The 14,298-nt window shown below is 40.3% G+C and overlaps 1 protein-coding gene across 9 annotated transcripts in view; it reads right to left on the reverse strand.

The window, feature by feature from the left end:
- FREM1 (FRAS1 related extracellular matrix 1) overlaps positions 1 to 14,298 on the reverse strand; it is a 183,984-nt gene that overhangs the window by 141,066 nt on the left and 28,620 nt on the right. For all 9 annotated transcript variants that reach the window (XM_053656310.1, XM_053656308.1, XM_053656306.1 and 6 more), the window contains exons 2-3: positions 5,346 to 5,842; positions 993 to 1,087 (exon numbers count right to left, since the gene is read on the reverse strand). In XM_053656310.1, the coding sequence (XP_053512285.1) occupies positions 993 to 1,087; positions 5,346 to 5,579 (329 nt within the window). In that variant the 5' untranslated portion in view covers positions 5,580 to 5,842. The remainder of the gene's footprint in view (positions 1 to 992; positions 1,088 to 5,345; positions 5,843 to 14,298) is intronic.

Below are 14,298 nucleotides of genomic sequence, written 5' to 3' on the forward strand. Positions count from 1 at the left end.
AATTATACAACTCAATAATTTCTAGTATATTTACAAGGTTATGCAACTGCCATGGCTCTCTAATTCCAGAACATTTTCAGTACACCCAAAAGAAATCTACATCCGTTAGCAATCAGTACCCATTTTCCCTTCCCCCAGCCACTGGCAACCACTCGTCCACTTCCTGTCTTAATAGATTTGACTGAATGGACATCCCATGTACACGAAATCATGCAACATGCAACCTTTGTCTTTGGCTTCTTTCATTCAGCATTAAGGTTTCAAGATGCATCTGTGCTATAACATGTATCAGTACTTTATTCCTTTTTATGACTGAGTAATATTCCACTGTATAAATATATCAGGTTTTGTTTATGCATTCATCAATTGGATTGTTTCAACATTTTGGCTATTATGAATAATAATGAATAGTAATACAATGTGTACATCTGTGTACACATTTTTGTATAAACACAGATTTTTATTTCTCATGTGTGTGTATGTGTAAAATATATATATACATGAGTGGAACTGCTAGGTCATATGGTCACTCTATGTTTAACTTTATAATTAACTTTTAAATATTTTAATTATGTAATACATTTAAAATATCAGTTGGTAATCTTGCACTTCTTATAACTAAGCAACTGATCATCAAAAAGAATTTTACTGAATTTTGGAACAATATTTTCTTCCTTATCTTCGCTAAGAATTTATAGTTTATAATTTCCATTTCCCATTATAAGGAGAGGATTGGACCCAGAAATCCTGTCCAAGAATCTAAAGGGAAATAGGGTAGGGCTAATAATGCGCCACAGAAAAAGCCCCAAGGAAGATGATACAATCAAGATCATTGAGCACTGGCTACAATCCTTGCCTCACCCATTCAGGTCTCCAATTTCTACCGATTATTTTTCTGTTTGGAATCTAGTAACTCCCCCATGACAACACCTATCCACGGAAAAGTAAGTACTCGGAATAATGAGAATGAGCACAGCTCCTGTGCAGCTCACCTATAAAGTCTAAGCTTCACCGTGTCTTCATCAAGAATCGGGCAGCCGTTGTGAATATACTTCACTTCATTGGGAAGGAAATGGCAGTCAAAGACCTAGTTCACATGAAGAAATGGATAAATATCGGTGAGAAAATTGGTACAAGATTGAATTTCCCCAGCAGTAGAGTACTGCTTAGAGAAATTACAGTCCATGAACATCTCGTTTTGTTGTTTTCTGTGTGTACATGGGTGTGTGTTTTAACCAACACCACCTATCCCCACCCCCATGCCCACGCACCACCCTACTTACACAGCTGTGTCTTGTTTTGAGAATATCTAAATTATGAAGAGCAGATTGAATTGATCAAGCAGATAAATTAAGCAGTGGTTATCTCTCTAAATAACTATCTTTTTACAGTCTAGAGCACATTTAAAATATGGTTGCATTGATTAAAATGTTATTTACCCACACTCTCCAGGGGTTCGTAGGAACTAAGAGAGACATACCTGTGTGTACATATGAAAAAGTACACATTCCCTCACCCGCCAACACACTATATCGGTTCTGTACATATATTCCTTCTCCTTTGATTTCTTTCTTCTCCAAATACCATTTTTATATTTAAAGATGTGTAGTTTCACAGTAGTTTCTCTGTACCTTTGAGAGACTGCTTTTGTTATTTATGTAGTAACAGAAACAGTTGATAAGACAAATATCAATTTAAGGGCAATTATGCCTGTTAAAATAAAATTACAATTACCTGGTCACCTCCCTTAGAACTATTAAGTAAATTACTAACTATTATATTTGGGGGATTTTTATTTTTAAAAGGAGTAATTTCTCTTCCACCTGTGCCATGTTCTTCATTCTGCCCATCTGACTCGGCAGAGATCCAAAAACAGAGCAGGTCCTGCAATACTGTTGTTTCTTTCAGACGCAGTAGGACTTTAACTCTGGTCTGTATCAATTAGCCTTTGGTAAAAATGGTTTGTTATATGTCGTTTAACTTAAAGTCACAGAACTTATCGATGATGCTAAGTGAGGACTTACTGTTCCCTTGAGGTAGTCAAACACCATCATTGCTGAGTTCGTGGTGTTTAGCCTGTGCTTTGTTACCGCTTCCCACATTTACAGACGACATAATCCTCTCTGAGAAGACAATACCGCTAATACAAATGATCCCATAGACATCACTGATTCCTCTTTTTAATTTACAACAAGGAAGGAAATAAAGTAAAGACCTTTCCCATATCACTGACAAATAGTCATGGTAATAAAGAGACAATCTGCTTTGTTAAAAGAAACATCTGTTTTATGTTTTGTAATATGTTTTCCTTTTATAAAAGGCGACAACCGTAATTGTCCATAAATTTACTAACTAAAACTAAAAAGAGCTAAATCCTTTCCTAATTACTGTCTAGCTTTGTTTTTTTCCACTTCAACTGCTTTTCAATTACAATTTATAATTAAATCGTCACACATTTCTAACTCATTACTCACTTTAATGACAGTAAACTGGTCCAAACCAGAGACGTTTTCTGACTGCTGTATTTCTTATTCAAAAAAGCAAGCCCCACACTAAGCGAGGTGCTTTTCCGCTCAGGGAATTGTTTGCCTCAGGACAAACGTGAGAAGTGCTGTGTGTGAGGAAGGCTGGTCCTAAAACACGGGGAAAACACTTGGCCATTGACTTTATTTACTTGACTATATCAGGAGGGCTGTTGAAACAGAAGGGACTGGCGTGCACCCATGGAAATCCCTTTCCAAATATCCAACAGGAAAATGAACCTGTTGGTTCTCAGACAAACTTCAGTAATGAAATGAAAACACGAATTGAACAGATGTTAAACAAAACATTTTCTGTGCAAATCAAATAAAACTGTTCATTACCCAGCAGGATATTGTTCATACAGCCATCTTGCTAGAAATGGGTTCACATAAGCCTTGCTCTCAATGTCCTAGTAAGATCTATTAAAGAATAATGCGTGAGCTGTGTGTGTGTGTGTGCATGTGTGTGTGTGTTCTTGGCTCTGCTTAACTTCAAAACTCCATACAAAATAAATCCCTGAAGAGGGCTAAATCAGCCTTGATTAAAAACAAGCACACATTTCGAAAAAGCAGACTTTACTTGGCAATTTTGCTTTCTGTTGAAATTACCATAATTTTTTTAAAAAACAGGAAAATCGCCTGTCAGTTTGAGTAAAACAGATTTCTGGACATAATAGATTTCTTTATGGTACAAAGTTCTAATATTTGACCAAACAAGGGTGATGAAACTTCACATTTTAATAGATTCCTTTCCTACAGAATGAATTTTAGAAGATGTAAATCGCATATCTACTTTACATGGTATGAATCTGTTTAAGGTGTAAGATTTACCTCTGGAAATACACACATACAGTGAACACTCAGGACTTGGTGTTAGTTAGTTAGTTTGGTTGGTTGGTTTTTCTTCATGAGCAACAGCAATACTAGGGACACTGGGAGGCAGGCGTAGCCTCACCCTCCTCCCCAGCAGCCCGATTCTCTAATCAGCCAGGCATGTTGCTGGTTCTGCTCCACATTGTGTCTCTGCATGGATTTTTGCCTTAAAGCCAGAAAATGTCCGAGATGAAGATTATTTGGAGATATATTACAACCCTCGATCCTTCTGACCAAGTGAATTTTTTAACCTAGTTTTAGTCAGTTAGACCCCTTTTTGCTCTCCAGTGCCTCAGAACCAACCAAATGGAGAGAACCACTTACTGAAGCATCACTGAAAATATGTAATAGAGACCATTGCACTACTCCCAGAAATTCTAAGTGCTAAGTCGTATACGTAGAAGTCATAGGCTGTCTGGGATGAGAAGATACCCCTCACAGGCTGGCTTACATTACAGTACATCCTCCCCAAATTCCTTATAAGGAGAGAGAATCCGGTGAATAACAGGGCTTTTGTTTAGCTCAGTGCAATACGCATGCTTGGGGCCAGAGCTAAATGCAGCGAGACCATAGGTTGTCCCAGCATGTAACCAGGAGGAATTTTTTCTCTTTTTCCCCCACCAGCTATTCAGCTTCACTTCTAAATAAGGGTTGGACATTTTTAAAGTATGTTGATTTGGAAGGGGTATCAAATTATCAGTTTGTCAGTCTTCGTAAAGCTCCTACATATATCCATACAGGAGCCCCTGAGGACTAGGATCCTGTCTTGCTGCTTCCCAGAACTCCATGGGTTTGCTTTTGACCCCAGTGGCTGAAGCTGGGTCTCTATTGCTTGCAGCTGCAGCTGAGCTTATTCATATTTGTGCTTATTTGAAGGAAACACTCATCCAGGTGTCTCCCTTCCCCTTGAGTGATAAGCGCCAATCAAACACACTTTCAGAGTTCAAGTCGTACTGGGAAAAAGTAAAGAGATATTGGAATTACTAAACATGTAGGTCCCGAGCCATTATTGCATAACTAACATTTTTTAAATGCTCATCGGAAGCTATTTGACTGAAAAAGCAAATCTCATAGGAAAATGGAGGGACATGTTAGGTCACTAACACATCAGGATTACTCCTAACATGATGTGTTTCAGAATTGGAATATAACTTTAAATGTTGTAAATAGAGTGTCTAGAGGTGCTAATTTGAGCTAGCATCTAAGTTTCTATAATCCATCTCTACAACATCTGTCACCACTTTTGAATAACTTCATGGAAGGAATATGTCTCTTTAGATAAATGGAGAAGAAAATTAATATTCACAGTGCAGCAAATGGACATGAGGTATTTTTCCAGAAACAGCAGCAGCAGCCATTATTGAATGTTCTCAAAACTGTTTGCATTGGAAGGAAAATTAAACCACAGTAGAAACAAGTAATAAAATCAGAAGCAATATTTCTATCATGTATAAAAATAAACTACTACTTTAAACAAATACAAAAAGGATTGAGCATGGAATACTCTTAAATGATAAGATCTCTTAGGTTTTGATTATAGGAAAAAATTTTTCTGCAGACATTTTTGAAGAACAGTGAATATTTGAAAAGAAGTAGCCTCGCATGTCTTCTCCCCATCTCTTCCCTCAGTCGAGGGAATGTTCAAATGATGTTAGTAGACAAAAATGACTTCCTGTTCTACTTCTGCTATTAGGGCCACAAGTGTGTCCTAAAAATGTCTTGAAATCATGATATTTTATCCAAAGGTACCCTGACTGACAATAGGCGAGATAACTTGGGGCACAAATAACCCATAAAGACTGACCATATCTCACCCTAGAAGGGACTGCCTACTGCAACCCTTGTAAAGCTGTTTCTGCTTTGTCTTCTCTGCCCCCCAACACACACGCTCTTACATGCTCACATTCATACATACTGCTGAATGGGAAAGGAAAAACGGATATGACCTACCTGTGGAGTGAGTTTCCCAACCCTCTGGGTTATTGGCTCATTCATCACAACTTCCACTTTGCAAGCATCTTTCTCTTTGGGGATGGCAAACTTCAGGTCATCTCCTGACAGGAAGGCAGAGCTGCCCTTCATCACCCGGATCCCACGGTTCACGCTGATGAAGGTGGGGCTGGCCCAGCCCAAGAGGAGCAGCAGCAGCAGGGCTCTCAGCACAGCCCAACTCAGAGAGCTCATGCCGACGGGCCAACTCGGTTCCGTCCACCAGTGAAATCCCTTCGACAAAGGAGGGTTTCTGTGCTTCTTCCAGGAGTGTCAGCTCATGGTCCAAGGGGCAGGGCGTGGGGTCCCGACAATGTGCCCCCAGATCTTAACATGCCTTTCATTGCAAACGCAGACAAGGAGGCCTTTCATGCAATCTCAGGGCTTTTAATAAAACTCGCTGATCACTCCTGACAACGCTGGCAAGATGAATGTGCCTCCCAAGTGCTTTCCTAATCCTGTAAATGGGAGTAGGGGTTGGAGGAAAGAGAGAGACCAGAAGGTTTGTGTGGCTATTCAAAAGATCCCTACCAACAAAGGAATCTTTCAACCAACCTATAATTTTAGTTAAATTAAAAACAAATAAACTAACTTGACCTCCAGGATCATCTGAAAGGCAATGCAGCCATTTCATTACACTGCTTGTAACTCCTGCTTCCGGACTCAACAGGCCCGGTTGAGATGTCCGCTGTGTGGTCCAGCAGGAGCCAGCCAGGCACTGCCCAAGTGTGGCATCTGGCCCTCTGCGTTCAGAGGGAGTTGTTGAACTCTGTGCTTCTGCTTCCTTGTTTGTTAAATGAAGACTATAACCTGACTTGTGGAAGACCGCTAATAGGATTATTTGCCCATTGTTTGAAAACATGAATAGTTCTAAATCAGTATTGCCCAAATAAGAAAGAGTCTTCAAAATGTGTCACAAAATCACAAGTCAGACTTTGTTGGACAATGATGACACCTCAAAAACACATGTAGTATTTGGAGAAAAAAATGTTGTTTTACTCAGTGAACATTTAGGCTTTTGTTTATGTGTAGAAGTGTCTAGGAGTCAAATAACACAGCTTCAATACACACAGCTGACGACGGCGTGTATTGCACGGTGTCTGCATGGCCTACGATGTTAATTGTGTTGTAATGCGCTGCATGTGCACAAATGGCGGCTTTTCGTTTTCGGTTTATCCACTTAGAATTTCAGGATTATTTCTCTGGGTTCTACGAGAACAGACATGATTCTATCAAAAATAAAATGTATTAAAATAGACCCTTAAATCCAGGGTATGATTAGGTGAACCAATGACAGTTTATTAGGACCACACAAGGCTTTACATTTTAATGATGGCAATGATTTCTTTACATAACCAATAGATATTAAAACAAATATTTGACAGAAGGGTGTACACAAAAAAGATGTCTCTGATACATTAAAGGAAGACTATTTCTCTTGCCACTGTTTGAACTTTTTCACTTTTGAAGTAGTGCATGACATGTGTCACCTGTCACTTGAGGGGATGTACACTTCAGATAGCAGCCTGGTTTTTTATGGTGTCAGTCCCCAAATAAAACAGGTCACACACTCCCACTGACCTGAACTCAGACTGAATTAGGTTGGCTTATTTGGGCAAAAATGTCAGTTTGGGAGTCGAACTTTCAAAACAAAATCACATATTGTTGCCATTCATATCTGGCATCTCAGACCACTGAAAGGAGCAGTATATGCAGAGAGAAGAGGCAGAAGGGTAGGAACATAGGGACCAAAACTGAGATAAGGAAAAAAAAACTTGGCTTTCTGAGATTTAAAGAAAGTAAGTCAACACGTAAAGATTTCAAGGATTCTACCCTCCTATATATTCCTCTTATCTCATTCTTATCTCACTTCTTCACTTCTAGCTTCTTGCTAGACTCCCCAACTTTTTAATATTGAGGAACCTATAGTCCGGTTCTTGGACCTGTTCTTTGTCTATCCTCACTCCTCAGTGATCTCACTCCTTGACTTTAAGTACCACTTATATGCTAATGAACTGCAAATTTATAGCTCTTACCTCCTGTCTTAACTCTAGATTTGTACATACAACTGTCTATTTGACACCTTCACGTGGATGTGCAACAGGCATTTCATACATTATGTGGCCACATTTGCACTCTGGGTCTTCCCTATCTCAGTTAGTGTCAACTCCACCTTTCCAGTTGTTCTCCTCTTTGTCTCACACTCTGCATCCAAATAGACAAAACAAATCCTATTTTTCACTGTGATGGACAGACCTTTGGCTAACCTCCAATAATTCTAGCCTTCTTGTGTCCAGAAGTTCCCTGACCTTGAGTGGCAGCATAACTCTGACTCTCCCAACCCAAAGAATACAGCAAAGGTGATGGGATGTCATTCCCACACTGACGTTATATCATATATGACTTTCCTGGCAGACTGCAGCTAGCAGTTCTCCTGCTAACCTTGAAGAAGCAAGCTCTGTAAGTTCTGCTGTCACAATGAAATAAATTCAGCCAACAATCTGAGTAAGCTTAGAAGGGTCTTCCTAACTCAGTCCTCCAGACAAGCATGCAGCCCAGTCAACAGCTCGAGTGCAGCCTGATGGCAACCCAAGTAAGCAATGACTAGAATCCTAACCAGGGAAAGCTCTTGAGATGATAAATTTGTGTTATCTCCAGCCACTTCATTTGTAGTAATGGGTTTACCCAGCAATATGAATTGAATAGTCTCTTCCTTCAAAACATCCAGAATCTGACTACTTCCTTTTTTAAAAAAGATTTTATTTATTTTTAGAGAGAGGAGGAGGAAGAGGAGGAGAGAGAAAAAGAGGGAGAGAAACATCAATGTGTGGTTGCCTCTCGTATAACCTCTACTTGGGACCTGGCCTGCAACCCAGGCATGTGTGCTGACTGGGCAACGAATCAGCAACCCTTTGGTTTGTAGTCCAGCATTCAATCCACTGAGCCGCACTACTTCTGTTATCACCCTGGTTTAAGCAGCCACCAACCAACACTGCTGGATGACTGAAACAGCATCACATTTGATCTCCTTGCTTCTCCTTTTGCCTCCCCTCTAGGTACTTCTCAACCTGAGAGCCAAGGTTTCTATTAAATATTAATTATAAGGACTTCCGACCAAGATGGAGGCATAGGTGGAAATACTATACCTCCTCCCACAACCAAGTTTATGAACAACAAAGATTTAGAAACCAGAACACAACCAAAACAGAGAGAAAAATTGAACTGTACAGAAGTCCAACAACAACGAACCATTCAACCAGACCAGTAAGAGTGGCAGAGTCGCCGGCTGGTGGAGCATGGTCAGGCAGGAAAAAGCAGCTGGACAAACCCAGGTGCACAGGCAGCAGTTGGCAGATCCCACGTGTGGGGTGGCAATGGGCAAACCCAGTGAAGGTGCAAGGCGGCAGGATGACTGCGGTCACACATTCGCACGCAGATAAACCAGGCAAAGGAGTGAGCAGTGAGACAGACCATGTAAACTGAGGCCCCAGCGCTGGGAAATAAAACCTAAAAGCACCAACTGGAAAAACTTTTGGGGCTGAGGTGCTGGTAGAGGTTCCCAGGCTCACAGAGAACTCATTGGGGAGACCCACAGGGTTCTGGAGGGCCCACAAGCCCACACATCTGAAAACTAGCACCAGAAGAGCCCAGTTGGCTTCTGGAAAGCAGCAGAGGGGGCCAAAATCTGAGAGAGAGCAGAAAAAAATGCCATTGCCCTCTCTGACCCCACCCCCACATACAGCATCACAACCCAGCAACCTGGGTTGCCCCACCCTGGTGAACACCTAAAGTTCCACCCCTCACATGTAACGGGCACAAACAGGCCAAAACATTATGGCTCAAGAAGAACAGCTCAAAGCCCCAGAGCCAATACTTCTAAGTGACCAAGAAACAGCCAACCTAGCAGATACACAGTTCAAAACACTGGTGATCAGGATGCTCACAGAACTGGTTGATTTTAGTCACAAATTAGATGAACAAATGAAGGCTAAATTAAGTGAAATGAAGGGGAATGCACAGGAAAGCAATAGTGATGGAAAGGAAACTGGGACTCAAATCAAGGGAGTGGACCAGAAGGAAGAAAAAAATGACCAAACAGAAAAATATGAAGAAACAAGAATTCAAAAAAAATGAGGAGAGGCTTAGGAACCTCCAGGACATCTTTAAACATCCCAACATACGAATTATAGGGGTACCAGAAGGGGAAGAGGAACAGCCACAAGTGGATAAGTTCCTTTAATAAATAATAAGGGAGAACTTCCCCAATCTGGAAAAGGAAATAGACTTTCAGGAAGTCTACAAATCTCTGAGAGTACCAAAGAAGGTGCACCCAAGAAGGAATACACTAAGGTACATCATAATTATGTTAGCCAAGATTAAAATGAAGGAGAGAATCCTAGAAGCAGCAAGAGATAAGGGGACAGTCACCTACAAAGGACTTCCCATCAGACCATCAGCTGATTTCTCAAAAGAGACCTTACAGGCAAGAAGGGGCTGGAAAGAAGTATTGCAAGTCATGAAATCCAAAGACCTACATCCAAGATTGATCTATCCAGCAAAGCTTTCATTTAGAATGGAAGGACAGATAAAGTGCTTCTCAGATAAGATCAAATTCAAGGAGTTCATCATTACCAAGCCCTTATTATATGAAATGTTAAAGGAACTTATCTAAGAAAAAGAAGATAAAAAAGATGAACAGTGAAAGGACAGCAAACTCACAGTTACTAAGAACCACACCTAAAACAAAAGCAAACTAAAAGGACTGCTAGATCAGAAGCGGAACTGTAGAAATGGGGATCATATGGAGGGTTAGTAACAGGGGAGTGGGAGGAAGAGATGGGGGGAGAAGGTACAGAGACTAAGTAGCATAGACGGTAGGTAGAAAATAGACATGGGGAAGGGCAAGAATAGTATGAGAAATATAGAATCTAAAGAACTTGTGACACATGGACATGAACTAAAGAGGGGGATGGTGGGGAGGGACATGCAGGGTGGGGAGAATAAAGGGGGGAATGGGACAACTGTAATGGCATAATCAATTAAACATATTAAAAAAACTATGGTACATTTACACAATGGAATTCTATGCAACAGAAAGAAAGAAGGAGCTCCTACCCTTTGCAAGAGCATGGATGGAACTGGAAAGCATTATGCTGAGTGAAATAAGCCAGGTGGTGAAAGACCAATACCATATGATTTCACCTTTAACAGGAAAGTAAACACAACAAAACAAACAAGGAAGCAAAATATAACCAAAGACACTGAAATAGAGAACAGGCTGACAGGTACCAGAAGAAAGAGGGGAAGGAATTTCCGGGGAAAATGGGAAGAAGGGTTTACAGGAACAAGTATAAAGGACACATGGATAAAAACTAAGGGGGGTGGAAATGGAAGGGAGGTGGGGAGCACTGGGAAGGTGAGCTGGGATAGAAGTAAAAGACAGAAAACTGTACTTGAACAACAATTAAAATAAATAAATTAAAAATGAAAAATAATTAATTGTATAATTACTTCTCTGCCCACACCGCCAAAGGCTTCTCTTCTTAGAATAAAATCTGAAGCCTTCATAATGACCCAAAAGGCACCATGTATTCTTATTTCCCGCTTACCTCTCTCTTCTCTCTCATCTCTTTCCTCTGCTCCAGCCACACTGGCATCTTTGTTTTATCCTCAAACAAATCAATACCAACCTTCCCCTTCTCACTCCCTCCCAAACCTTCCCACTTGCTGTCCCCTATGGCACAAACATTCTTCCTCCAGATATCCTTCTTTGCACCTTACCACTTTCAAGTTTTCTATCACATGTCACACTGCAGGTGGCCATGCCTAACCAGCCCATGAAAATTATGGCACTCTCTTCCCCAGCATCGTTTTCTGCTTTGTTTTAAACCTTAGCCCCCCTAAAACCATCTAACAATACAGTTGCTTATTTATATTGTTCATGGCCATCTGCTTTATGAAGGTGAGAATGCCTATCTTTTAACTCACAGATTTATCTTTATGATTCCCTCAATCCTGTTGCCCAGAATGAGGATACTGCCTTGCACGTGAGAAATGGGGCCACGCCATTGGCCGGCAGAGCTATGAGCTAGATGGAACCTGGGTGTCTGGGGTGTTTGCAAACACCCCAGAGTCACCATCCCAGCCCATTCTTCCAGAATTTTACATCAAAGGATGTAAACGTGTTTCCTATTTAACCCACAGTCATTTCAGGTTTATTTTTTTACTCATCGCTAAACTCTAACTATGCTTTTAATAATCACCTTATTCTTCAAGTTTTTCTATTAATTTAGTTTAGTCACCATTCAGCTAAATACTCTAACTTCTTACCTAACAGCATATGGGGCAATAGCTCATTCTCTATGTCATGGTAAGTCCTTAATTGGGAGATAAGGGCAAAGACTAAGATTTGAATGTTCATCCACCAGAAAGAAATAAGAGACAAAGATAAGAAAATCTATTTCTGTGGTTCCCTGGGCTACAATGGTGTGCAAAGAGTAAACCTGAATACCGAAGATCTAGATCCTAAGTTTAATTCTTATGAACATCAGTTTCCTCTTTCAAAAATAGGGCCATCTTCCTCCCTCTCCCAGTTCCCCCATGAGACCAAATGAAATAATTCATGCGGAAATATTTTCTTAATTACAAAACCCCTAACAGATGTAACATTATGACAAAATAACAAAGGAAAAAGAGTAAAACTTGACTTGAGGAAAACAGAATGGCAGGACTTGGGCCTCTGGGAAGGCCAAAGAATTAGATCCAGCAAAAGTCAAATAAAGTATGTTCGTTTACATTCTAATTATCTCTTTTTCTTCCTCATAGTCTAAAGAGAGGATATAGCAGTAAAAACTGAATTTTAATATTTCAGAAACAACGTGAAGACACACAATTATGAGGGGGAAAACAGGTATAAGAGTAATAATTCCCAAATTCAAAATCAAACCAAATGCATTTTTTAATCAACTAGGTAACAACTAAAAATCTAAAGTAATATGCTTTGTTTGTGTTTTATTTACATTTTAATTTTGCTCTTATATTTTTTTTCTTGGTATATGGAAACACCAAGTGTGTGGACATTCCATGAAAAAAACTGCTCTGGTTTTTCACTTGTACATGGTGGCAAAAGAGGGGAAAGAGAAGGGATTTGGATAAACAGACACAAAGGGGGAGGGAAACAAACAAACAAACAAAAACACAGAACAATAGCAAAGGAAATCAGGACCCTGGATCAAACAAGATTTCATAGATGATGACAGGTTTTATCCCCTGCAAAACGAACCGGTAGTAATTGTCTTGTCCCTAATACAAAATTACTGCGTCCAGAAGCAACCGACATCTCTATTTGACAACACCCTAATGGGAAGCCTAGCACATCTTAAGAACCCCACCTTCTTGCCGTCAGCATGGAACCAAGTCAGTTCCTCAGAACCTATCTGTCCACAGCCCACTCCGACTTGCTGATGTGAGTGTCCTCGGAATCAGTGGAATCAGCAGAATCAGAGGGGACATTTGAAGAAGGAAGTAGAAAGGTGGCTAGATCCTCAAGGGAAGGTTTAAATGGTCTTTAGCCACATGGTACTTAGTTTGTCTCTGCAGTAGAAAAAATCCTGCCTCTGCATTCTTGTGTAGTTCAGCTGCTTCTCAGCATTTGAGACACTGCATGTCACAGCTGCAAACTGCTTTGCCCTTTCAGACCACTTTCCCACCGCTGCCTTCCTTCATGGGGAAATCATGTACTCTGAGTACACCCGTGCCAGCCAGCACAGATGTGTGAAAAGATGTTCTAGAAAGGGGAAAACCACCCTGCTTCAAGTTCTTTCCTGTAAATATCCACAATGGTTTCTTTAACCAAACTTTCTTTCTTGGTAAATTTCCTAAATGTAAGAAAATAATTTAGTAATATTTCATCTGGTGGAGGGAAAACATAAACTAGTATTTATTTCATAATTACGCATTAAGCTTATGGATGAAAAGGGGCCACATGCGAAACCTGACAGGCTCAGGGGAGGCCTGCACGGCAGCCTTATTAACTCAGACAAAGTAACCACAAAGCATGGTCTGAAATAAAAACTTATTAACTAAAAGCAGATTGTCCTGTCCTAGGCTAGAATCTTCCTGAAAAAAAAAGTCATTCTTTACCTTCATTAGCCCGTCTATTATCTTTTTGCATCTGTGACAACTGCCTTTGGAATGTCAACATAATTTCCTTTATCTGGACTCCTCAAAGCACAGATACCACGCCAGAGCACCAGAGTGGACACCGCAGATCCTTTCATCATTATTGAGCTGTTGGCTGTTATCTATCCTGTTCCCACCTACGTAAAAGAAGTGCTTGTCTATCACTTTAACTTTTTATCCAATCCCAGAAGTTTCCCTGCTCTGCTCTCTCTCACCACGCTAATCTATCACCAATGGCTGTAACCCACTGTATCACCATGTAACCACTTACATCCTCTCTTTTGATTGCTGTGTATAAAGCAGGGTGCAGAACTGCCATTCTTGGAGAATTTTCTCAGTCTGTTGAGATTTTTGCTTCCCGGCAATTGTCATCGGTTTGGCTCAAATAAACTCAAAAAAATTCTCTACAGGTTTGAATGTTTCTTACATTGACGGATTTTTAAAATCACCATAATGCTCAAACTAACTTTCAAAGTAATTCATACAACTCAAACGTAAAAGTCACAATCATAAGCTAGTAGTCACAATCACAATCATAAGCTTCAATCATAAGCTGAATATAGTTATCCATCAGACAACTGAACTGAATCCAAATCATAAATGACACAAATGGATATACCCAGGAGCCAGGAACTGGAAATCAGAAGTGTATCCACAGGGACCACTAGCTTTCGAAACTCAGAGAAGCAGGTTCTTCTCTTTCAACCTTGTAACTTCTCATGGAGCTTTAGTT

The sequence above is a fragment of the Artibeus jamaicensis genome, unplaced genomic scaffold (assembly GCF_021234435.1).
Source record: "Artibeus jamaicensis isolate MK-2021 breed Jamaican fruit bat unplaced genomic scaffold, CSHL_Jam_final scaffold_1964, whole genome shotgun sequence".
In the NCBI taxonomy this organism is placed as follows: domain Eukaryota; kingdom Metazoa; phylum Chordata; class Mammalia; order Chiroptera; family Phyllostomidae; genus Artibeus; species Artibeus jamaicensis.